Below are 26,005 nucleotides of genomic sequence, written 5' to 3'. Positions count from 1 at the left end.
AAGAAAGGTAGCACGGATTTAAGAGAATTTTAACTATAAGTAAAAAAATCTACTTTAATTTTATGTATTTTATACGGTCAAAAGACATGTATACCATACGTTTTGTCATTGTTATTATTTTATAGCAGCCTTTAGAATATGTATGAAAATTAAATTAATTGCATTATTCAAAGAGATTGGAGATTTGTGACAATTACACATCATGAATTGATTAACATTTAAATTCACCTTCCTATTTACAAACAAATGTAAGTATACTCTAAGCTTTGTCTTGCTCCATACTTCTTTAGTATTTGCACTAAAATTAAACTTAAAATGTCCTTTATCAATAAAAATTACGGAGTATATTTGTGCTAGCTAAAATCTACTCTACACTGCTATACGTACAAGTATTTTGTATTACAAATACTTATACTAAGGGATCATTTATTTATTGCCTAATATTCGTTTTTCTTTATATAAAGGTAATCTTCCTCAAACTAATTTAAAAAAAATTGCTAAAGTTTTCCAAAATGGTGACATTCAAACATCCCCCTATGTTTTTCTTTTTTACTCTTATATTTATTTTATTTTCCTTAAAATGCTCTAATGCTCCACAAATGTTATGTTAGTAATATAAGGTACAAATTCAAACACGTTAAGTGACCTTCGCCCTTTGAAGAAAGTGGGGGATGATAAAAGATAAAGATGGTCCAAAAAAAATTAAATTGATTTTATGATTTAAATTGATGAATTAACACACACTTTTTTTAAATTTACAGGTCTTTCATAAACCTGCCCAGTTGCCCACGCGAAGATCTAATGCGGCGCAAAAGCAGCATAAAGTATATATGCTTTTATATTAATTATTATTATGAGTATTTTACTAATCAAAGACACTAATTACAGTAATCAGTGATACAATGAAGTAGAATCACTGACAATTTTCTTGTTAATTGCCAATACAATCACTGGTGGTTAGCGGCCGTGATTGTCCTTCTTTCACACTTTTATCATCCCATTGCATATACAAGTTATAAACGGAAATATGGGATGTCAACTAACTTAATTGAAAAATATATTGTCATATGGAGTATGACGAAAGGTACTTAGCATTACCTAAAATCAAATCTTATTTACTTTATTGTTGTCTGATTATTCTCGTATATTTATGCCTAATAACAAGTGCAACAAATAGCTAGGAAACTCATTAGCTTCACCATGTACTTATGCTTGTGAGTCGATATTCTCTTATCACCTCCGATCCAACCTCAACCCCCCCCCCCCCCCTCTCAAAGTGTTAATTGTGTAGCTAGCCTAGCAGAACTATAAAACATAACGATTCACTGTGATCCTTCTTCTTATAAATAAATAAAAATTAGACTGTATCGAGCATACAATCTAATTAACCATATAATTACATAAATTGCATGTGAATGGATCTCACATTTTCACATAATATAGGCATATTATTAATATAAAACGAACCAAAAAACAATTGAACTGCAATGATCAGATAAATGAGGACATTGGTAAAAGAAGTATATATGCAATAGCCATTAATTAAAGAAAAAGAACGGCATGCCAGAATCCAAGAGATTAATTAAGTTGCTAATCTTCCATGATACAAGGCTTTACCCTAATGATGACAGTTGGTGGGCTAAATGAAAGACACATAAGCAACCTTCCTTTTCTGGAAGGATATTATTTTAAGATTAATAAACTTTCCTCTTCCAGAAGGAGCATATATACACCTATAATCTTGTTTAGTGATTCCCAACACCTTTGTCTTCACCACTAAATGGAGTACGTTTCGAGCTGTAAGAGGCTATTATCGAATATAACACATTCCTTTACTTATTGGTGTTAATCGGGTGTAATTTTATATCACGCTGTTTTTCCTATAATCCTATGTGTTATGTATGTATGTACATAACGAGTATGTGGTTGAGAGAGTAAAAAAATTACTTACGACACTACTATTACAAAATTTTATTAAATTCTTTTGTCCAGCCAAAATGTAAAGATACTCTTATTGAATTGAAAGATTATTGGCATTTTTTGATAAGAGGGTATTCAAACACGTCATCAATGTACATAATACGGCTTCACTGATAAATTTTGAGATGAAAAGGAAATATAAAGCAAAATAACAACTTTGATAATATTTTACATATGGTATAAAACCAATATTACAATTGGTACCAATAATCTTCATTAGGGTTTGAGTAGGCTATGCGTGCCCTCCTTGAAGGCTCATCTAAGCCCTAAAAATAGGCAAATTGTGTGAAGTAAAAAGCTTTGTATCGTTTCATATCATTGTACCCCGTCACAAGCAAGCTTAGCTTCGCCTCTAAATAAAATAAAATTTGACACCAGCCAATAAAGGACCACCACATGTACCTTCCTAAATTATGTAGTCGATATATTACTCCAAAAGGAGGTAAAAGGGTTATGGGATTGATCTGGCAAATGGTGATCCAATCTTTTCCACTTTCGGCAAACAAAATGGGCATCATATGTGTAGGCAGGGTGGATCACCACGTGGCAGGCTAGGGTTGGTCTACTTTAAAGGCTGACAACCAACCATATATGAGAGATATGTTTGCTTTATGGAGGTTTTGATTAGGTTAGAGATATGTAGATCGATGTAGCCTTACTTTGGTCTAACTACTTTGGCATTTAGTAAGGTCAATTTCTCATGCTATCTATTATTGTTACCCCACGATCGACATCTTCATCAACAAGATAGGGCATTTAGGGTGTAAGGATGGGAATGAGACCATGAGTTGTCGCCATATGAATTACTTTTCCCATTACCATAATATTGTAAAGATTGAGGATTACACGTCTATATTTGTGAGTAGGGAATATCCTGACTAAACATTATCAATACTTCCGATTTAATTCCACGATTTGTGGACCAAACACTTAGGATTAGATAGGAGAGTAGTAAGAAAATTCTCACCCTGGCGGCCTAGCCCCATACACCTCACTTGATAGGATTCGAATCTCAAATTTTTAAAATTTGAGGTAAAAAAATAAAAATTATAAAGTGAGCCAACACTTTATCAGTATGAATCGCGAGAAGGTGCAAAGAAGGGGTGTAAAAGGGGAGGAATGATTAGGGTAAATTGGTGGCATGTGCCATAATCACATGCCTTATAAACGTTGGGAACATGCAATGCAGCAACATAACAGTATATTGAATAAGCCTGCATTTGCATAATGTTGTTAATTTTGCTCGGAGATCTGCATGTACACAACTGTTACGGCCACATTCCACCGCCCTCTCTTTCTGCATATTGTTGTTGGTCAACTTTAGTATTTACTTCGTTCTTCCCTGTCAATTTTCAAGCATAAATCTGCATTAAATCTGCATTTTCTTAAAGTTTGTCACATGATGATGCATATAACTTCTTTATTTGAATAATTTAAAGAAATGTCGTTTATGACTGTAAGTTTGTAACCATTAAACTATTACAAAAACATATACTTGTATATGTTACACAGTCCTACTATCATACACATGCGCATGATGTCATACACTCCATATACCGGTTTATGGTATGAATTTCACGACCATACATATCATTTTTGGTTAAACAAAATGTTTGCTATAATGATTATATTTTTTTTTTTTATAGGAAAAACTAATGCTACCCTAACTATGGACATTCTTTTTTTAAAAAAGTTTCAACTATTGATTAACTCATGACGGTCCCATCTTTTAAGGGCGGGATACTTCTTAAAACAGTACCTAGCTTATTACGACTAGGTTAATTAATTAAAATTGTCACATGTTGAATACTAATCCGTTTTATTGAATATTTTTGTATTATTTTATGAGGAAGAAAATAAACAAGGTATAAAGGGAGGAGTGGGTGTTTAGAGTGGTGGTTGATTTTTTTTTTAACTACGCTTCATGAAAACAAGATACATAGCACTTTTAACCGGCCAAACTAGTTAAAATATGTTAGGGATCGTTTTCAAACCCGGGGATCGCTTACAGAGTATATTTATCTAGACTATGAAGATACCAAAAAATTAGTAAATGATAGTACCATTAGATCACTTTTTATCTAGTCTATGAAGACACATTAGGAAGGACAACTTATTATTTGATTATTTTTAATATTTTTCATGTTAAAAAGGTATACCTTATATTAAGATCAAATGAGATAAAATAAGATACTTGTGGCAATACAGAGTATATTTGTATTGTTTTTTTTTCCCCAAAACTTCTCTATTATTTTGGCGTAATTGGATTTGATTTAGTAAAATGCCCGATATCTTCCCCTAAAAAAATAAAAATAAAGTTGAGAAGAAGAATGTCCATAAATCCCCCTCCCCCCTCTTTCCTTCAAAAAAAAAAGTAAATAAATAAATAAAATCCCCTGCTCTTTTTTGTTTATTTTTACCCCAAACCCTCTCCCAACATGGACTGTTTGGAAGTGAGAATTATCTTACTCCCCCCCCCCCCCCCAACCCTCTCCCAACATGGACTGTTTGGAAGTGAGAATTATCTTACTCCCCCCCCCCCCCCCCCAACCCTCTTTCTAGGGATAATCTTGCTCTTTAACCTAAATTAGATTTGTTTAACTATGATAGAGTATTCTAACTTAATATGGATAACTCCTAAATGAATGAATCATGTGTTTTGCCACACTTGGTTATAAGAGTTCCCTTTATTCACTGATATGAGTAGCCTCAATTATAGATAAGGATAACATTATCTTTTTGTCTATAAGGAATATTAAGCATAACCCTAGATTATTGTACATGTAATATCAATTAATTAAAAAAAACTTCATGAGTAACCTTTTAATTTTGTTTTTACTATTAAAATAATAATCCCACTTTTTTATAAAAGGTTACTTTGTTTTTCATTACGGCAACCCTCATTTGTCACATAAATCCCAATTGATTATCATCGTGCCCCTCATAACTCAGTTAATTATTTATATGTGAAGCAGTCACACTATCAACTAGTGGTGTTACTAGCCATATACTTCCTTTGTTCTTTTTTACTTGACCTGTTTCTTTTATCACGATTGTCAATGCAAAAATTTAATAACCAATAACTTTAATTCTCCATAAGTAAAAATTATAAAAGTTATATATATTATGATAGTCCTTATTGAGACGAATTCAAAAAGATCCCACATGAATATGTTTTTCCTTACATATTATTCATAAAAGACAGTTAAAGAAGGGATGGTAAATAGTATAAAAGTCAAAACAGATCAAGTAAAAAAAACGGAAGAAGTATAAAAATTTGTGCTCTAATTGGTTAAAAAATATTTTAGCTTGCTAGTAAAACCCTTCCCTGCCTCTTTTCCAGCAAATGAGATTAATAACTTAAATACTTATAATACCAATAAAGAGCAAGTGGCCCAATGAATAACCATTTTGTGAATAAGCAGGCCCAAGAAAAGGTAGTTGGACCTAACAATGTAATCTCAATACAAATAGATTTGCTACCATTATTACAGTCCAAGGTAAGGGAATTTTCACAAGACTTCACACCGGTATTATCCCACTTGCAATAGGTACGACCGCATGAGTATGACTTTGTTGGATAATAAAGCAGTAAGCTAGTAAGCATGTAGGATCAGCAAAAGCCAAACTCAAGGACAATGACCGGGCCTAAAAACTAATTTGAATGATTTAAGGCGAAATTATACTTTTTGATGCACCTAGACTACACGTACATGAGTGAACGAACGATAGAGGTTGTAAAGGGGGGGAATGGAAAAGAAGAGTTGGTCAAACTAGAGTTTAAGCACATGTTCTCAATAAAAAAAGATGAGATACGAATCTCGACCAAAATTTATTCACACAACTATCATCCAATCAGAAAAGCAAAAACCCAAGAATATTCTACAATTATAAATGGTTTATTCGATCAAAGCAAATCATGCCTAAAGTAAAAGAACACCAAAATTTACACATTTTGTTGAAGCCTAGCTTTAAGTCTTTAACCCCATCCAAACAAATTCACCGGATTAAGCGCTTGCATCATAGAATCATCAAAAGAATAAGATCCAATTCACCACAAAACATTGCCAATAAGAATTCAATTCTTGCTTGATGTTCTTTGAGAGTTAAGACCACCCTTTTCTAATGCGGAAAGGGTACTTGGAGATGTAATCGAATATTATAGTTAAGAATCTCAAGATCATATTCCTTGTGTAGGTTCGGGAGCACTACCAAATTTATAACTGTGATATATTTTATCGTAGAGGTATTTCGGAGAGCATAGGAAGTTTTTGTTGATCAAGGGGGAGTTTACAAGGTACTTAATGAACATGTAGGTAAATTACTAAATTACTACTTCCTCTATTTTTTTAGTAAGTGCAACATTTTAAATTTTACTTTTTTCTATGCAAATCTTTACCCATTAATTGTATCTAATTACCGTTTAATACGGAGTATTAATTATAAAACTTTGGTATTCTCACTTTAAGAAATATTTTAAATGCTTATCTAACGCTCCTAAGACATTCGTTAGCAAGATCTATTAGCTCCATTTACAAATAACTAAGGGTCTGTTCTCTTTAGCTTAATTTCAGTTCAGTTCAGTTCCTAATTTCTATCTCTCACAAAATATTCATTTTAGTTTAATTCAATTCAGTTCAGCTTAATAAATGGAGAACATACCCTAATTTCAAATTGGAAGGAATGTTGTGTGCCAAAGAATGATTTGAGTTTATGCCACGTCTAGAATTCTAGATATTCGAGCGGTGCACAAGCTGAGTTTCCCAGCTGATACTGATAGACATTAAAATTGAATTATAGTGTCCTATAGAGTGAAGATATATTGATGTATCCAATTTCACAAGGTTGAGAACTAAATATACTAAATTTATTAATTATTTACAGTATTTGATCTATATATGCAGTACTCGTATAAAATTATTTGGAGTTCCAAGTTATTCATCTAAGTATCGAACCTATTATTTGTTCGAACTATCTAGTAATTTTTGGCTATTTAGAATTAGGTTTTTTTCGAACAGGTTTGAACAACCTTAGATAATGCTATGGCAACTTCCAACCTGGAGGCATCAAATACAGAGTGTGCATGTTCAGATTTGGCTAGGCCGATTCCTTTTCTTTACAAGAAACACTGCTTCAATTTTTATTAATCTCACAAGCACAAGTACAAACATACTTTCAAATTAACATTGATGAATGCATGGATCTACCAATTACACAAAAAAGGTACAACTATCAATGTAAGTAATAGCTAGTTCCGTGAATCTCCTAAGTGTCCTAACACTAATCCGTCGATTAGACTCTCTAACTAATCAAGACTATGAAGTATAGGCCATACAGAAAACTTCTGATGGGAAAGTAAAGAGAGGGATAGCCCTAGAGAATGGGGTAGGGAACTATTGCCCTCACTTGAAGGATTAAACCCCCCCCCCCCCCCCCTCTTCCTCGTCAGTAAGGAGGCAATCATGTCTAAAACAAGAAGTGGTTGATGAAACTATGGTTGGCAGAAAGGATAATTACCCTCATTGTGGAGGTTATCGCCCTAAGGGGTGGGTGGCGGAGCTATTACCTACATTAAAAGGGTAAAAATCACCTCACACCCCTTCCCTCGTCACTATAACACCACATCCTCTCAGCAGGCCATCTTCCTCTTCGCCTTCAATCTAAGAATGCACTGTAATGATGATGAAATGACATGAAGACAATAAATCAGGGTTAAAGGAAGTAGCAAAATAAACAAATGGTACAAGGAAAGGAGGTTAAATTGGAAGCAAATGGTTAGATTAAGCTGAATGTGAATAAAAATGGAAGTAAATGGCGTAATAAAGGTAAATGGTACATCAAGGTACCATTATTGTGTTGTCAAAGAATAGATGGTCTTCCAAATACAAATAACTAAAACCATTTCAGGCTCGTAGAAAAGGTGTCAGGTTTCTTAATTTTAGCCAAAGAATATGCCTAACCAATCCATCTGCCAATAGTTTGGCTCACGGGCATGCAGAAATGCAGAATTACAAGCAAAACCAAAATCATGCCAAAACGAACAGCATATATGCCAACAGGGCAACAGAGGCCACGATCCTTGAGCCAAATAGGATAAAGAGTATAATTTAAACTTGTCTCTAAGCTCCTACAAAATTTTAACCTGGGGCATCCACAACACAATTTAGTGATGTTCCCAGAATAGAGAAAAAAAGGAAAAGACAACACGCAGTAATTTGCCCAAATCTTTAGTAAGCTGGACAGACAAAAAACATCTTACCTCAAAACACAAACAAAGTGACAACTTTGTACTTATCATATAAGATCCGCAACATTGGCAGGGAGCTCCTCAATCACCACATTGTAGAATTTCTGGATATCAAAGAGCATTCTATCATCAGCACTGGTCACAAAATTGATGGCAACACCCTTTCTTCCAAAACGTCCACTTCGTCCAATCCTGTGAAGATAGTTCTCTGGTTGAGTCGGCAAATCATAATTGATCACCAAAGAGACTTGCTGCACATCAATACCACGAGCAAGAAGATCAGTGGTAATGAGGACACGGGATGAACCAGAGCGAAATTCACGCATAATGATATCCCTAGTATTCTGGTCCATGTCTCCATGTGTGGCAGACACGGTGTGATCACGAGCTCTCATTTGGTCGGTCAACCAGTCAACCTTCCTCCTGGTGTTCACAAAGATGACACTTTGGGTGATTGCCAAGGTTTCATACAGATCACAAAGAGTGTCGAGTTTCCATTCTTCTTTGTCAACATTCACATAGAACTGCTTGATACCCTCAAGGGTGAGCTCATCTCGCTTCACAAGAATCCTCACAGGCTTGTTCATGAACTTTCTGGTGATCTCAAGGGCCTCAGGAGGCATAGTCGCAGAGAAAACTCCCACCTGGATCTTAGGGGGTAATTGCTGGAAAATGTCATAGATCTGCGAAGGAAAAACGAAGAAATAAGTACCAATAGTACACATATTTAACCCACAGCAATTTAGAAAAATAAGTGTATGACATTAACCAAGTCCCAAATACTGCATAGACAAATTTACGAGTAACCCCACTCCCACAGACCCACATGTAGCAAGCACACATAGAAAACTCCTCATTAACTATTCCCCCAATATTCCATATTACTCCCTCCGTCCCAGGACTTTATTTCAGTTTTCATATATTAACTTTGCCCATAGTTTTTTAGTGACATATTAAAAATAAATTTTATCATTAAATATGTTGTTAAATAGGTTTTAATAATAAGTTTCTTATTATCAATTTTATCTTTTTCACTAATATTTAATTATATATCTAAAGTCAGAGTAGTACATTGGCAGTGGATCATTATTTGAATTATATCTATCTAAACTAATATAGAGTAACTACTACAGCTGAATGCCTCCAAACCCCATTGATTCTTTTGTGCATTCGCACGAACAAAATCATATAAACATGACTATAGTAGAAACACCAAGCTTTTTAAACAAGAAAGATTAACCACACAAATAGATTCTACCAATCATTCTAACCTGGTTAGTAATAGGACAATAATATATTCAAACAGAACACTATCAAGGTTTGCCTCCAATGCAAAATGGCACCAATAAACAAGGCAACACATTGAATACAACATAGCACACAACAAGAACATATATAGCAGTGCTGTAAACATGACACCAAATTTCGAAGCCATCCCATATAACCAGCCAGAATTTGTTAAGCATATCCACAAAGATCCCACAGAGAAACAACTTTCAAAAGAACACATAAATTTTTTTTTAAAAAAAAAAATAAATAAATAAAAATAAAAAAAATAAAAAAATAAACAATAAAAAAAAATTCAAAAAAGTGCATAAAAACACCACCATGCAAACATTCTAATAAAAAACCAGTAATTAAACACTCCAACCGCTTCCTTTCAATCCCTCACAGCCTCACCCTTATAGTCGTCCATTTCTGATTGCCACTTATGGTAAAAAAGATACAGCGTAGTTAATATAGTTTAAACATAAGACTGCATCCAAAGAGAAGAATGATATAAGCCTTCCCACCAATTTTCACAACCACCACTCCAACCCCCCAATAGGAAGCAAAACCTAAAAATTAATATACAACTAAAGTAGAGAACAAACCACATCATATCCAAAAGGCCAACCCAAAAATTAAAAAATAAAATAAAATAAATATGGAAGTAGAGCCAGCTTTTAAACACACACCACCCAACAGGTAAGACTGGGAAATGGGGGCACTAGGCTCTATGATTCTTAGAGACAAGGTACTTGCAATAAACAAAGGTGAGTGTCCAAGTGTTACTCAAGTGTTTCATGAAACTAACATCATAATTTAGCCTACCAAAAAGTGACAATTGTCTGTACCCTTGGCAGATAGGCAAGGATCTATAATGGTTGATTGAGATGGAAAGAAGAATAGGAGTTATTAGCAAATCTACAAAGTGCTTTATGAAATAATTAAGCACTGTAATTTGTAAATAGAAAAAACTGCAGAATAGTAACCTATATAGTTATTCAACCATTACAAGAAACATTCATATATGTACAGATTTCCAATGATTATAATACATAGAAATAGGCAGGACAAAACATAAACAGTCTCATTAAATATTGCAATGCAGAAAACCTAATTGCAAATGAATATACATATAATGTGCAGCGTACCTGGTCCTTGAAACCTCGAGAAAGCATTTCATCAGCCTCATCCAGAACAAACATCTTGATGTTATTTGCACGAAGGGACTGTCTACGCAACATGTCAAAGACACGACCAGGGGTACCAACAACCACATGTACTCCTGCAGCAAGGATTCTTTGATCCTCACGAACACTTGTTCCACCAACACAAGCATGTACCTTCACACCCAAATAGTCACCAAGAGCCCTCATAACCTTCTCAATTTGCTGAGCAAGCTCCCTAGTAGGAGCAAGCACAAGAGCTTGGCATTCCAGTAATTCGTAATCCAGCTGCTCCAGGATCCCAGAGCAGAAAGTGGCGGTCTTTCCAGTGCCAGATTGGGCTTGCTGAATCACATCAAGACCCTTACAGAAGGGGACAATTCCCCTTTGTTGAATTGCTGAAGGTTTTTCAAAACCTGACAGCAGACATCAATACAAATTAACCAAGGGACGGAGTAAACACATAGTTTCAATTTAAAGTAATTGCATCTTTAAATTACCATAAGCATAGATTCCTCTGAGAAGGTTCTCTTTCAAACCCATCTTATCAAAGCTATCATGAACCTCATCATATGAAGTGAAGAAATCATTTCCTTCCTCAGAAAGCCTTCATCATAGGATTAAAGGAAGTCAGAAAAAGAAAAGAGCAAAAAGTTCTTCCCACATACAAAATATAGATTTAAAAGCACATGTCCTTATTTACTAAATGATCAAGTGCAAGTGAATTGGGTGGATGACTTCAGAGAGGAGGGAGGTGGACAAACTTACATTTCAGTCATTTTGGTGTCATACTGACGAGGATCAAACTGAGAACCTTCAGGAGCAGCTCCAGCCATGACTGCATAATGTACAACCAAAGCCCATTAACACATTGAAAAAAGCAAACTGATTACAACACTTTAAAAAGAATAAACACAAAAAGATTTCTGACATTATCAAAGCTCATTTACATGAACTCCTATTTACCGCTTAAGTAGCTAGGAGCCTGGGAAAGATACAAAATACTAGCCCCTTGATATTAATATCAAAGCCATGTACTTTATTCTTGATTCATAAAAGAATAAATGTAGCCTCCCTTTCAAAAATAAATATCATACAAAAAAGAACATACTAATTTGAAATGTCTCGAATAAGTTATCATCTTTAAAATAAAAAGTAATTATGATTGGATTTCTCAGGATGCCCAACTTAAAAGGGATTATTACAGAGGGTTTCTCAATGAAATCACTCGACAATTATCATAAAGGCTTGACACAACCATTGACATTTATTTCCAAAGATCTAAGATATCGTCCTGTCAGACTGTCCAATACAGAATAGATTAAAGAAAGATTCATACTTTAGACCAAAAAACGCCTCGGCCCTAGGTCTGATTCACTACACAGCGATGCATCATCATCAATACTAATTCCGAATCACTACGCAATGATGCAGAACAAGAGATATAAATCGATGCATAATCAAGCTAAGCTAAGCTATGCTGGTAAGAAAATTTGAACTCCACAACACAGCAATCATACAAAATTCCATATTATCAGCACAATATGAATACAATTACCAACAATTCCGACATTCAATAGATATCAGAAGAATCAATCAGCAAAAATAATAAACAAATCAAGCAAATCGTTCACAATTCAACTTTAATTCCTCCCTACAAGATCGTCAATTTCATCAAGCAACAGCATTAATTCACAAAGTTCATCTATAATTCAGCTAATTTATACGATACAAAACGCATCAAACATCAAATCAACAAATCAGATTAAAACATTAACAGATCTCAAACCGCGGATCTCACACAATCGCCAAAAATACAGCTAAACGAACAACATCAAAATTGAAGAAAAAGAGGTGAAAATCCAACAAATTAGCGTAAAATTAAGAATCGGATGAAGAAGCATACTTGAAATTGATGATGATTGAAAGAGAAACGAATCGAAAAATCTCGAGTGTTGATTGGAGTTAGGGTTAGAGCCGTGGAGGAACTCTAACCGGATCTAAGGAGGAGAGAGAAAGGGAAAGCTGAAGCCTTTTTTTGCGAAAATTCGAGGACAATTGTTTACCAATGAAAGGGTACCTAAGGGTAATATATCCCACTTATTTATATTATTATTAGTTTATTATTATTTGATTTATATTAGAACTATAATTAATTATTTATGGAAAGAAAAAAAAAATATTACATAATTTTATAATGTAGGCAATGATTTTAAGTTTTTATCAACTAGTTTGTATTCAAGTCGTTTTAGGATATAAAAAATAAAAGATAAAAATAGATATTACTACGTATAATTTAGTATATATATGGAAAGAAAAAAAAAATTAAAAAAAATAGTTTTCTTATTTGTAGGATTGTAGCAATGATTTTAAATTTCTTTCAACTAGTTTGTATTCAAGTCGTTTTAAAATTCTATTTGAAAGAAAAAAGGTAATTTCTTCTTTAATTAATTTCACCTTGACGTCTGATATATTTGCAAATTGCAATATTTAAAATTTTATATTAAATCAATACACATGTTTTTCACCGTCTTTTATTAATTTTGCCTTTGTGCATACTTTTAATTATGAACTTTAATTTATTTTTATTTATATTTTTTAATACTAAAAGATAATAATTGCATGATTATACATAAGTAAGTGTAAAATTCCAAACATTTCAATGTTTTAATAACATAATAATAATAATAATAATAATAATAATAATAATAATAATAATAATAATAATAATAATAATAATAATAATAATAATAATAATAATAATAATAAAGACATATTTGTAACCCCAAAAAAAAAAAAAAAAAAAAAAAAAAAAAAAATCAACTCTAATACATATACTAAAACTTTAATCATTTTTCAAAAGAAGTATATAGATGCAACATTAAAGGACTACTTTCCCATCTAAAATAGGTGGGTAGCCTTAATAAAGTGTTCTTCATCTAAATTATGCACTTAGGTCCCGTTCTTTTTTAATTGTTCAGCTCTGCTCTGCTGAAATCTGTTCTACTCTGCAGTGTTGAAGATCTGCTCTGCCCTGTCCTGCCTAGAAGCTCAGAATAATAGGACTTTAAAGTTTCAATTGGTTATGTATTTTAGTATTTCCCTTTTGTTCAATTACTTCCATCTTTCATCAAAAAAATTACTTCCATCAAAACAAAAAACAAAAAAAAAGTTACAAGGAATTCTCTTATAAGACAACACAACTAAGAAGTGGGGTTTGGTTAACTGGTTAGTGCTCACATTCTTACAAAATTGCACCCCATCCTTTGGGGTAGGAATCTGTTATTGATATTTTACACTCCGTAGATAGGAACAGATGACCTTGCAAAGGGTTCACCGTTTCACAACCTCCTTAAAAACACAATTATAAGTCGGTTCACAAACCAATGTTAATATTTTGTCAATTTTTCCTTCTAGTTGCAATTACTTATTGATATTTGCTATTCCCTCTGTCTACGTGTTTTAAAACAAATATTAGCTCTTATAAATCAATGTCAATTGATGGTCAAAATTTTAAAAGTTTGAACCAAATAATAGCAATGGGCAAAAAAATTAGGGACAGAGAGAGTAATTAACTTTAGAGAGCAATCTAGATAGCCCCTAATCATCACTTTATATGCTAAGTTTCGTAGCAACGGTTATAGCATTGAAATTGTAGTAATTTGAAAACCCTAGTAGACAGTTCCGTAATTCCATAGGCCTCATTTCTATACCCGAATCACAGTATAGTAGCAACTAGCAAGAGTGCAAGACACAAGATCAATGACAGGATAATTAAAACAAGCGAAAATAAAGATCAGCAAATGAGCCCAGATGTGAAAAAAACTCTTCTTAACCTAAAATACAAAAGTACATTAAACTTTGTCTCCTACAAAAATTTAAGCTGGGACACCCACAGCGTGGTTAGTGATGTTCCCAAATAAAGGAAGAAAAATTGAAACGCATAGTAATAAAACTGATAGCTGTGAACTGTCATCCGATAAATAATTATCATCCAATAAACACCACGTTGTCCAAATGGAATCTTTACTAATTGGACAGACAAAACACCTTCCCTAAAAACACAAACAAAATATCAGCCCTCGGGTCATTAGATAAGATCGGCGACGTTAGCAGGGAGCTCCTCAACTGTGACATTGTAGAATTTCTGGATGTCAAAGAGCATCTTGTCATCGTCACTGGTCACAAAATTGATGGCAACACCCTTCCTTCCAAATCGTCCACTACGTCCTATCCTGTGCAGGTAGTTCTCAGGTTGAGTAGGTAAATCATAATTGATCACAAGGGAGACTTGCTGCACATCAATACCACGAGCAAGAAGATCAGTGGTAATGAGGACACGGGAGGAACCAGAACGGAACTCCCTCATGATGATGTCCCTAGTGTTCTGGTCCATGTCTCCATGAGTGGCTGAAACAGTGTGATCACGGGCTCTCATCTGGTCGGTCAACCAGTCAACCTTCCTCCTGGTGTTTACGAAGATGACACTTTGGGTAATCGCCAAGGTTTCATACAGATCACAAAGAGTATCAAGCTTCCAGTCTTCCTTGTCAACATTCACGTAAAACTGCTTGATACCTTCAAGAGTGAGCTCATCACGCTTCACAAGAATCCTCACAGGTTTGTTCATGAACTTCCTGGTGATCTCAAGAGCCTCTGGGGGCATAGTTGCAGAAAATACTCCAACTTGGATCTTGGGTGGCAGTTGCTGGAAGATGTCATAAATCTGTAGCACAAAAAGAAATTAGTTCCGCTAATCCACAAAAATGGTTTCTCCTACAAATTAAATACAACAAGAACTACAAATGTGATCAAGAAACATCATCATGAAGTAACAAAAGCAGAAGTAAAAAGACCATGACTTTCTCATAAAGACACTAAAAAAAAAAGCAGCTACATTCACTCGTATTGAGGTATTCAAGTGTATCAACTGAAAAGGTTAGAATACCTAGCCTCAAAGGATGCCAGACAGATTACTTCTGCATAAAACTCCAGCCAAGTTATCTTACACACAAAAGTGAGAACCAGCCAAGCAACTATCAGTTTCAGCAAAATATGGGGCATAAATCACCTATTTTGACATACAAGTAATGCACTACACATCTAGAACAAGTACCAAAAACTAGTAGCCAAATTAGGTTATCAGACATAATTTAACCCAACTTCTCAACTTTCACAATACCAAAATGGCTAATATACAGCACCATCTTATGCCAACAACAAAATGCAAAAAACACCAAGGCAAATGAATGCAGACTTTTTATATGAGCATGAGTACCTGATCCTTGAAACCACGAGAAAGCATTTCATCAGCTTCATCCAAAACAAACATCTTGATTTGATTGGCACGAAGTGATTGTCTTCGCAACATGTCAAAGACACGACCGGGGGTACCAACAACAACGTGTACCCCAGCAGCAAGGATTCTTTGATCCTCACGAACACTGGTTCCTCCAACACAAGCATGTACCTTCACGCCCAAATAGTCACCAAGGGCCCTCATAACCTTCTCAATTTGTTGAGCAAGCTCCCTAGTAGGAGCAAGCACAAGAGCTTGGCATTCCAGTAATTCGTAATCCAGCTGCTCCAGGATCCCAGAGCAGAAAGTGGCGGTCTTTCCAGTACCAGATTGGGCTTGCTGGATCACATCAAGACCCTTACAGAAGGGAACAATTCCCCTTTGTTGAATAGCAGAAGGTTTCTCAAAACCTGACAGCAGACATCAATACAAATTAACCAAAGGACAAAGTAAACACATAATTTTAACTTAAAAGTAATTAAGTCTTTAAATTTACCATAAGCATAGATTCCTCTGAGAAGGTTCTCTTTCAAACCCATCTTATCAAAGCTTTCATAAACCTCATCATATGAAGTGAAGAAATCGCTTCCTTCCTCAGAAAGCCTTCATCATCATAGGAAAAGACAGAAATCAATGTAACAAGAAATTCAAAAAACTAGTACAGATTACATATAACAGGCTAGCAAAACAACTTACAATTCACTCATTTTGTTGTCGTACTGACGTGCATCATACTGAGAACCTTCGGGTGCAACTCCTGCCATGACTGCAATAATCATGAACATACGATCAGATTCCCCAAACACAAATTAAGCATTGCAAACTCGCTCAAAGCATAACACAGTAGCAACACAATTGAATTACACAAGTCGAATGCGGCAAAGACAACATCTTTGATAAAAGATCACCAGTAAACAGCCGCTAATTCAAGCATTAATTCACAAAGATAACAAATCAAGAGTAACCAACGTCAATAATCCCTCACTATAATTTCTACAGCCATCTTCAATGCATAAAATCTTGGCAATTTTACAGAAACGAGTAAATTTAACGGAAAGATTCGAGCTTTTATCCAAAATAACCCTCGTTTTCTTATCAACTATAGATCAAATCCGAGTATAGCAAAATATATAGACATTGTAAGACGAAAATAATGCAGCTAACAACATTCATAATCAATACAGCAAAATTTCAAATAGACAAACCAAAACCCATCATAAAATCTAAACAAACTACAACAGAGAAGACAAAAACAATAGGATAACACAATTACACAATATTGTTTATAAATTCAACATCGTTATTACATTAATCACCTCAAAAAACGCAGATTACAGAATAAATCAAGCATTAAAATCAAAAACACATGATACAACACAAAAACCAACTAAATCTATAACAAATTTGAACAAAAAATTCAGCAACAATAAACAAAAGATTAATACATCAATTAAACGAAAAGGAGAGAAGAAACTTACTTGGAAATTGGGGGAAAAAAGAGCGGAAAGGAGATTGAAAAGCGGAGAATAGCGAAAGGAAGAACTAGGGTTAGAGCCGTGAAGGAACTCTAACAGGATCTGAAGGGAGTGAAGGAGAGAGAAAAAAGGAAGCTTTTATATTTGAAACAAGGAACGACAACCAATTGCCGATGTTCCAATTCTATTTATATTAGGGTTTTGCTATTCTTTCTTTTGCTTAAGATTGTCCCTTCAATGGGGCTTTTACCCGGCCTGCTTTCTTTTCGGGTCGGCTTTTGGAATTTGGAAGGTTTGGGCTTCATGCCTTTTGGGTCTTTTATTATCACTTCATGGGTTGTGTTGTGTTACTTGTGTGTGGTTTTGCAACTTTTTGTTATGTACTTGTGTCGTGTTGTATCATGTTGTGTCATATTAAATTATGTTCACACGGGTTTTTAAAATAAAATCTTCTACCCAAATTTACAAATTAGTGTTGGGCTTATCAAGTTTAGGCTTTTAGCGATTTTTTGGGTTAGATATGGGTTTTGAACTAAAGAAATGTGTTTTAGGGTTACCTAAATGTGAACCTTTTTAGGCTAGCACGGGTCATTATTGATCACCTCTAGGCTCTAGCTTTTATGCTTATGAGGGTTGTTGGCACGTTAAAGGAATGTGGTGGGTAAATTTTATGTGTATTGTAATGTATTTTGTATCGAGATGAGCTAACATAGACAAGAAGAGGCTTGTGAATGATTTTATATATATAAAAAAAAAAAAATATTCGATAAAAATAGAAAGGCCATCAAACTTCATTTTCATAGTGATTAAGTTATTGATGATTATATCAATTACGTCATATTTGGTTCAAATTATGGTTAAAGGGGTAAAGTCTTACTGATTTGTAACCAAATGTGGAATATAATGTAAAGGTGTAACGTAATAACACTAAAAAAAAAATATGAAAAGCATAAAGAGCATCAAGGGACAGAACCACTGCTTACTCATATCTCTTATTATGAAATACTTCCTCTTTTTTTTGGGAAAATTTGCCAAGAATAATACCAACTTTCATCGGTCTTCCAATAATAAAACCACCGTTTGATTATCTCAAAATAATACGACCTTTGACCCATATCTTCTATAAATAGAACATGACTTATTGGTAACCTGTTTAATAGGTTATAACACGTGTCATAATGTCACTGGTCAATTTTTTTTAATCAATTTTAATTGAAAAAAATCCTTAAAATGAATTTTTTTTTTTTAAAAAAAAAAAAGAAAAAGAAAAACTCCCCACCCCATCACTGCCCCACTGTCGCTACTCGCTAGTCATCCCCAGGCACCAACCCTTGCCTTCTCCTACCATCACCAGCCCCAAAAAATTCCATCCAAGCACCCTTGCCCGATCAAAACCTCAGCCCTTAACTCCATCGTCCACCAGCCTTGAAATTCCCCGACAAATCCCACCGTAGTACAAACCAGCCCGGCCGAAACCCCACCCCACCCCACCCCAACCCTCGAAACATTTCTACCACTAACCCTTACCCCAACCATTCTAAGGCACCCATCACGAAATTAAACCAGCCGCGACAGTCAGCGTTGCGAGAAGCAGGAAGGGGACATGGCGGACTTGGGGCGTTGTGGGGAGGGGAGGAGGAGGGCCTAGGTTGATGCGGCAAGCGGAATGGGGAGGTGGTTGGGTGGCTTGCTGGAAGGGGGAGGTTGCTGGTGCTGCTAGCACTGCATAATGGTGGCTGACATGGGGGAATTCGGGGAAAGGGTGATGGATGGGGCTAGTCAGAGAACAGGGAAAGGGGAGGGTTTTTTATTTTAAAAAAATAATAAATAATAAATTGAATAAAATTCATTTTAATTAAATGAATAATATAAAAATTAAATTAAACATCTTAACGAATCACAATGTGACACGTGTACGGAGTAACCTATGTAACTGGTTACCGGTTTTTTGTTTTATTTATAGAAGATATATATCAAAGGTCGTGTTATTTTGAGATAATCCAATGGTGGTTCTATTATTGGAAAACCCGTGAAAGATGGTATTATTCTTGACAAATTTTCCTCTTTTTTTTTTTTTTAAGTTGTTTCTCAATGATTTTTTTGCACTATTCACATATTTTACTTTAAGTATCTAATTAGTTATAAATAAAGTATAAAGAAAAGAGAAGCTATTGCGTGCGGATGCCCTCACTCAAAAACATAATTATGTTGGACTTTATTAGATACAACTCAGTGTATAATTTTTCAAGCGAACGCTATAAAATCATCCTACATACAAGGGTCAACCCGTCAAGGCTCACCTAAAGCCATACCAATAAACTCAATAGATAAAAGGACTTTCAATAAACTCAATAGATAAAAGGACTTTTTGCTATCCTCTCAATTATTATGTGCATCTTGATATCATCCTATAATGGAGAGAACATCCTCATTTTTTTTTTACAAGTATTTTAACCAAGGAGAAGGCTTGTTGTAGAAGAGATAGCCAATTCAACTGCCTTAGTCTGAAATTAAAGTTAGCGAGGAGTAAACCTCCTCATATGTTAAAATTCTAAACTGTCAATGCTCTTAGAAATTTAAAAAAGAACTAATAACAAGAATGTACTAGCATATGTAAGGAAAACGACGGGAATTGGGGCATACCCCCTATTAGCATCTTGAACTAGTTATTTTGAAGACTAAATAAGATCTTAGCCTATGAGGAGTGGAAAGGACCAAAGCCAAACAAAAACTTCATAGTTAGATTACTCTTGGAGTGGGAAAAAGAACATTAAGAATAACTTGGAGACAATGAAGTCATTTTATTTGTAATTAGAGGTAACAATTAGGTCATTGATATTTACATGAGTTTGATTTGTCAATTCAAGTCGGGTGAAATTATGTTTGGGTGAGAGTATTTTCAGCTTAGTATGAGTTGTGTACCTCCACGTTAATTCATATTCGTATAATGAGGAGGCTTTTCATTCAACTATTGGTCAAGTCAAATATATTCAAGTCAAGTCTGATCCACTTGTAGCATTATTGTCAATTAATTTTGATGTGTTTTCTTTATTCTTAAGAAAGAAACCATTTGATGTGTGTAAAGAAGACTTTAAATGAATTTTTTTGTGGATTTCACTGTCTATGCTTAAATTTCTTTGTTCGGGTGGCTGTTTGAGTTCCTTTGATAAATTAAAAAACTAATACACTCAATATGGAAACTATTAATCCTTTGTGGAGTAGTTTGTCTTCTTGAATCTTGACTACGCATATGCCTCATCAGCCTATACTACCAATTTATTTAACTCATCAATTTCTCTAGAGCAATATGACCCTTTCTATAGGAAATAAAAATTATATTATATTCTAAAAACAAAAGATAATTATTTTTCACTAAACTATATCTAACAAAATATAAGATAAATAACAACTAAATATTATCTCTAACACTATTAAAAAAAAAAAAAAAAATCTCTAACAACCCCTATATCAATCAAAAGATATAATTTGCATAACTTTTTTTTTTTTTGAAGGCATATAATTTGCATAACTTCTTTATGTATCTGCTTCCAAATATGCATTATTTTTTTTATTAAAGAGATATGCATCAAATTTGTTATGAAAGACATGTGGAGTATCAATTTGAGCTACATTCGTTTTCTAAATCGATTTGGGCCAATTTTTGGTATTATCATAGGTCGAGTTAACTTTAGCTCACGTCAACTTCAAAATAATTCATCTTGTTTAAAATTTAGAATTAAATCGAATTATTCGACTCAAGTCAATTCAAGTCGGATTAGTTTTGTCAGGTCTATTTATGAAGAGAATCACTCATTATAAACAACCAAATATATAGCGGGCCATCAAAAATTACGATCGTTCGTCAAAAATCCAAAGATCAATTGTTCTAATTCAGATCATATTCCACAAATAATCTTTCTAAATCATCATAAATACAAGGCTAACATTTTCTTAGGTCTAGTCTTATGTTACACCCAAAGTCCAAAGTCGCAACAATACCCTCACAAATTCTTCACCACCCTTTGACCAAGTCACCTAAGAAAAACAAAAAAATTGTGATAACAATAATTGCATAAGACTAACACATAAAATCTTTTCCAACCCATAAAATAAAACACGTAAATGCTGGAATTAGCTTGCTTTTTTATACTACTTAGTCTTATTTTTCCCACTAACCCAACTTTCATAAAACATGATCATCAAATAAAAACACACACAAAGACTTTTCTCTCTCTTCATACTCTGTTTTCTTCTTCTTCCCAACCACACAACAAAACCCAGAAATTTCTATGGCTGCTGAATTCGAAACCCGAACATCGTACGGGCCAACGACGAATACTTTGCAGCTTGATCTTTATCACGGTGGCGGTAAGAATACTTGGAATGATCGAAGAAGTTACAGCTTAGATCACCATAACAATGATGATATTTATAACAACAATCATAATGTTTATGAGAATCAATTTGATAATAAGCTGAAGAAATCGAAAACGTTTTCGAATTCGAAAGTTTGGTGTTTTAGTGATCCAGAGTTTAAGAGGAAGAAAAGGGTTGCAAGTTATAGAGCTTATACTGTTGAAGGGAAAGTCAAAGGGTCATTCAAGAGGAGCTTCAATTGGCTAAAGGAGAAATTGTTATATGGATTTTGGTGACTAATTATGTTTTGGGTTGATTTTATTGTAAGTTTTTAATTTTATTAATTTTGTCATTTTAATCTTAAATTTTTGTATTTTGTTGTTTGCCTATATAATGCAAAAAATTGTGTATGTGTGTTTGTTTCCTTTTTTTTTTCCTCTTATATCATGTTGTAAAATTTAAAAACATTCATTATACATATGATTAGCCATTTTTAGTAGTTGAATTCATGATTTTTCTAACATGTTCATTAGTTTTGGGGTTCGAGTTTATGGTTTTTGTGGTGTAGATTTGATTTTATCTCTTAACTATTAACCAATTAAGCTAGTTGACATGCATTTACAATTCTCGGAGTTTGATAAATTTTTTTGTATGATAGAAGTATAGAACAAGAAATATTGAAGAATGAAGAGTTTTTATTTACTCTGCCATTTTTTACTTCTTCAAGAAATGGTGTCATCTCGATCTAATTAAATAATCCACCCTAAAATGGACATGCTACATCTTATAATTATAATTATAATTATAATTATATCGTACACTAATTTCATTTTCATTCAAGATATGCAGATTAAATATGGTATCTTTAATTGCAATAGAGGGTGTTGCAAGAAAACGTGTCATAAAGTAGTACATGAAATTTCTTAGTACGGCTTCCTAGCTTTTTAGGTATTTGGTAGTGCCCTTTTATTTCAGGCAAATGTTATGTGCACAAGTTTGTTGAACTGCTGGATAAACAAACTCGATGGGATTCTCGTTTATCAATAATTCGATATCATCCCTCATAATGAATGTGTTACAAACTTATATTACAAAGAAGTGATTAAAGATTTTACATTTGTGAGGGAGAAACCTATTCCTCTAAGTCTCATCGGTTGCTCTTGCACGGAATGCAGGTGACTCACTATGTAAACTTGGGGTGGTAGAGACGAGGGATCTACTCGATCTAAAGGGTTTTCGTTCCAAAACATCTCTTAATAGTTAGAGATATTTATGAAGTATACTTGTTCAATAACTGACTTATAATTTACTAGTTAAGTAGATCGGATCATCATGTATAATTTGGAGGTGATGGCGCACTATACTCCACAACCGGACAACCCCCTACAAGTTGGTATGACTTAAAATTATGCCTATGTTGATTGTCATGTAACATACGGGCAACATGCTATACAATTAAATAGAGTTGACCTATTGATTAGATACATCGGGTCCAATAGGGTTTGGAATGTTGTTGGTGTCTCAACATAATAATATTCTTCTTCTGATTTGGTGTTCATGGTAGGCTCATAAACAAAATAAAGTTGTACGTTTATGCAAAAGTCGATCTGTGATAGTAGTCTAAGCCTCTAAGGTATATACTTCATGTATCATTGGTCGCGACTAGTTTTGATCCATCTTTCAACCCTGATGTTTGTAGCATATATAAAGATGTGTTCCTCTATTTGTTTAGCTTAAAATGTGCTTGTACGCGGACAGTGTGGAGAACTCGACGATGGCTTGATCAAGCTAGAATGACAAAGATGGTTTACTTGCAGAGAGTTGGATGTATAAATTTACTGTTTACCTCGTATCAGTCGTATGCACAGCAAGACATACATGTAATGTATGCAATAAAGCAATTAGCTAGACGTCTAAGAAATTGATTGAGGAACAGAAAGTAAGCTCACATTGAAGGTTCCTCCCTAGATATAAATTAATCACTTGCAATACAAAGTAAATGGTAAAAAAAAAATTGATTTTGTTGTCATTATCATACACATACGTATAAATAGTTTGTAAATTCAATTAGCGAAATTTCCACTTTATTTGTTGAATTCTACTTTGGTACCTTGTGACTCTGTAATTCTAATTTAGTGCCTCAAACTTTGACTTTATTATTATCACTTTAATTAGTCCTTGTTGTTCCGTAATTCCATTTAGGTACCTTAAGATTTATGTATAGGATTTTTTAGAAAATTACACCATAAAATAACCAAAAATTGATTATAACACCACAAAATTTCAAACTTTTATTATAACACCACAAAAAAAAATCAAAAAAATTGATTTCACCACCACTTTCTAACGCCATCCAAAAAACCGTTAGTGGGCACCACACTTTACACGTGTCAGTTAACTATTTGATTAAAACAAAGAAAAAAACAAAGAAAAAACCATAACTCCTAACCCCAGCTACCACCCTCACCACCGGCGCTGGTTCTCCCTGCCTCCACTACCGTCACTCCATTCCCGGTTGTCGGCTCCCCCGAATGACCACCCTAGACTGACGAAACCATCCCTACTCCTCTGCCGCAAGCCTTACTGCCACAAGCCCAACCAAGCCTCACTAATCCAGCCTCCCGCCATCACCGGTGAAACATCCTCACCCGAGCCCCACCCACCAAGCCCAACCGGCACTTAAAACATCCCAGCCAGCCACGAACGAAATCCATCCACCTTGAAACACCCCAGCCTTGAAAGTTGAAACACGCCATCCTAACCACGACCGTAACGGCCGAAACCCGAAAACCACCCATTTTTTTTCCACCCTCAAAATGGCCGGAATCAACCATGGAAACCCAGAATGGTCGATTTGACCGTTTTAAGGGTGGGGAAAGGGGGTGGTTTTACGTAGTGGTGGGGCCGGGGTAGGTAGGGAAGGGAACGCTGGCGGTTGGGCTAGGGTTGTGCGTAGGCTCGTCTAGGCTAGGATGGAGCGCCGGCGGTTGGGGTAGGAGAGTAAAGGAGTGTCGGTGGCTGGGGTTGGGATGCCGGCAATGGCAGAGGTGGTGGTGGGGCTGGGTTTAATTTTTTTTTTAACCAATAAAATGGTGACATGTGGTAATATGGACCCCACTTAACGGATTCCATCCAAAAAATCTGTTAAGTGGTGGTGAAATCAAATTTTTTGGTTTTTTTGTGGTGTTATAATAAAAGTTTCAAACTTTGTGGTGTTATAATCAAAATTTTGGCTATTTTGCGGTGTTATTTTCTAAAAAATCCTTATGTATATCTTTACTTAAAATGTCAATTGTCGATGTCTCTTAGTCAATCAATTGTATAACTCTATTTATTAGGGTCTCCTTATATATATATATATATATATATATATATATATATATATATATATATATATATATATATATATATATATATATATATATATATATATATATATGGGATCATATGAGACCACATCCCTTATGTGAGAACCCTATTATATGTGAGGACTCATTATAACCGTTGGATAAATTACATCCAACGGCCACAATTAAATCCCGGTCAAACAAAACTCCTGCGTTTTTTCTCTCTCCTCCTTCCTCTTTCACGCGCTATTTTCTCTCTCCTCACTCAATTTCTCTGTTTTCTACTCTCTTTCTCTCTGATTTTTCATCACTACTTCTTCAATCTTCATCAATTCTTTGTCAAGGTGAGTTTATTGTTTATATTTTCGTGTTTTTCAATTAATTTTAGGTCACATTCAGTTACATTCATCGTTGATTTTCGTTTTGATTTTCGCTGATTTCAGCTCACATTGTTTATCAATTTGTGTCAATAATGTTTTACTTTGTTTTTTTCATTGATTTTAGTTTTATTTTCGTTTTTTTGAGTAGTTATCAAGTTGATTTTGCCTTATTTTCGTTATTGTCCAGTTTTTTCGTTTTTTTGGAAACCTAGAAATCACTGATAATTTGTGCTATTATGTTGATTTTAGCTTGATTTTAGGTATTTTAATTATTTTGTGTATTTTAATTTGATTTTCGGTTTACTTTAGCTCTCAATTATGTTTTATTTGCTGGTTTTATCTTATTTTTTGTTTGATTATAGCTTTATTTGAGTAATTATTAGTTGATTTTAGTTTTAATTTTGCTTCATTTGAGTAATTATCTTACATTTTCTTTGTTTTTTTTGGAAACCTAGAAGTAATTGCTATGGATTCTGCAAATGCAAATGT

The 26,005-nt window shown here is 34.2% G+C and overlaps 2 protein-coding genes across 3 annotated transcripts; both read right to left on the bottom strand.

Moving 5' to 3' along the window:
* Window positions 1-7,892: 7,892 nt before the first annotated feature.
* Window positions 7,893-12,717, bottom strand: LOC145591459 (eukaryotic initiation factor 4A-9-like). Of its 2 annotated transcripts, XM_081647919.1 has the most exons (6): window positions 12,566-12,717; window positions 11,428-11,497; window positions 11,160-11,266; window positions 10,645-11,075; window positions 8,240-8,910; window positions 7,893-8,122 (listed from the first exon to the last, which is right to left on the bottom strand). In XM_081647919.1, the coding sequence occupies exons 2-5, from the start codon at window positions 11,493-11,495 to the stop codon at window positions 8,275-8,277; spliced, it is 1,242 nt and encodes a 413-aa protein (XP_081504045.1). In that variant the 5' UTR covers window positions 11,496-11,497; window positions 12,566-12,717; the 3' UTR covers window positions 7,893-8,122; window positions 8,240-8,274. The 2 variants fall into 2 exon arrangements, with proteins under 2 accessions (XP_081504045.1, XP_081504044.1); XM_081647918.1 differs by having other exon boundaries at window positions 7,893-8,910.
* A 1,758-nt stretch (window positions 12,718-14,475) lies between these two features.
* LOC145591458 (eukaryotic initiation factor 4A-9-like) lies at window positions 14,476-17,592 on the bottom strand. Its single transcript, XM_081647917.1, has 5 exons — window positions 17,437-17,592; window positions 16,655-16,724; window positions 16,455-16,561; window positions 15,938-16,368; window positions 14,476-15,385 (listed from the first exon to the last, which is right to left on the bottom strand). Exons 2-5 carry the CDS (start codon window positions 16,720-16,722, stop codon window positions 14,750-14,752), a joined length of 1,242 nt encoding a protein of 413 aa, XP_081504043.1. The 5' UTR covers window positions 16,723-16,724; window positions 17,437-17,592; the 3' UTR covers window positions 14,476-14,749.
* Window positions 17,593-26,005: the final 8,413 nt, after the last annotated feature.

The sequence above is a fragment of the Chenopodium album genome, chromosome 18 (genome assembly GCF_948465745.1).
Source record: "Chenopodium album chromosome 18, dcCheAlbu1.1, whole genome shotgun sequence".
NCBI lineage: Eukaryota > Viridiplantae > Streptophyta > Magnoliopsida > Caryophyllales > Amaranthaceae > Chenopodium > Chenopodium album.
The sequence above is the reverse complement of the archived record's forward strand: the minus strand, read 5'-3'. Positions and strand labels throughout refer to the sequence as shown.

Excerpts from the sequence above, each read along its gene's own strand:
- LOC145591459 (XM_081647918.1), bottom strand. The coding sequence starts at position 11,495 with ATGGCTGGAGCTGCTCCTGAAGGTTCTCAGTTTGATCCTCGTCAGTAT. Across the intron at positions 11,076-11,159 it reads CAGAGGAATCTATGCTTATG|GTTTTGAAAAACCTTCAGCA; the intron begins GTAATTTAAAGA and ends GTCTGCTGTCAG. Across the intron at positions 8,911-10,644 it reads CTCGAGGTTTCAAGGACCAG|ATCTATGACATTTTCCAGCA; the intron begins GTACGCTGCACA and ends TTTCCTTCGCAG.
- LOC145591458 (XM_081647917.1), bottom strand. The coding sequence starts at position 16,722 with ATGGCAGGAGTTGCACCCGAAGGTTCTCAGTATGATGCACGTCAGTAC. Across the intron at positions 16,562-16,654 it reads GACAACAAAATGAGTGAATT|GCTTTCTGAGGAAGGAAGCG; the intron begins GTAAGTTGTTTT and ends ATGATGATGAAG. Across the intron at positions 15,386-15,937 it reads CTCGTGGTTTCAAGGATCAG|ATTTATGACATCTTCCAGCA; the intron begins GTACTCATGCTC and ends TTTGTGCTACAG.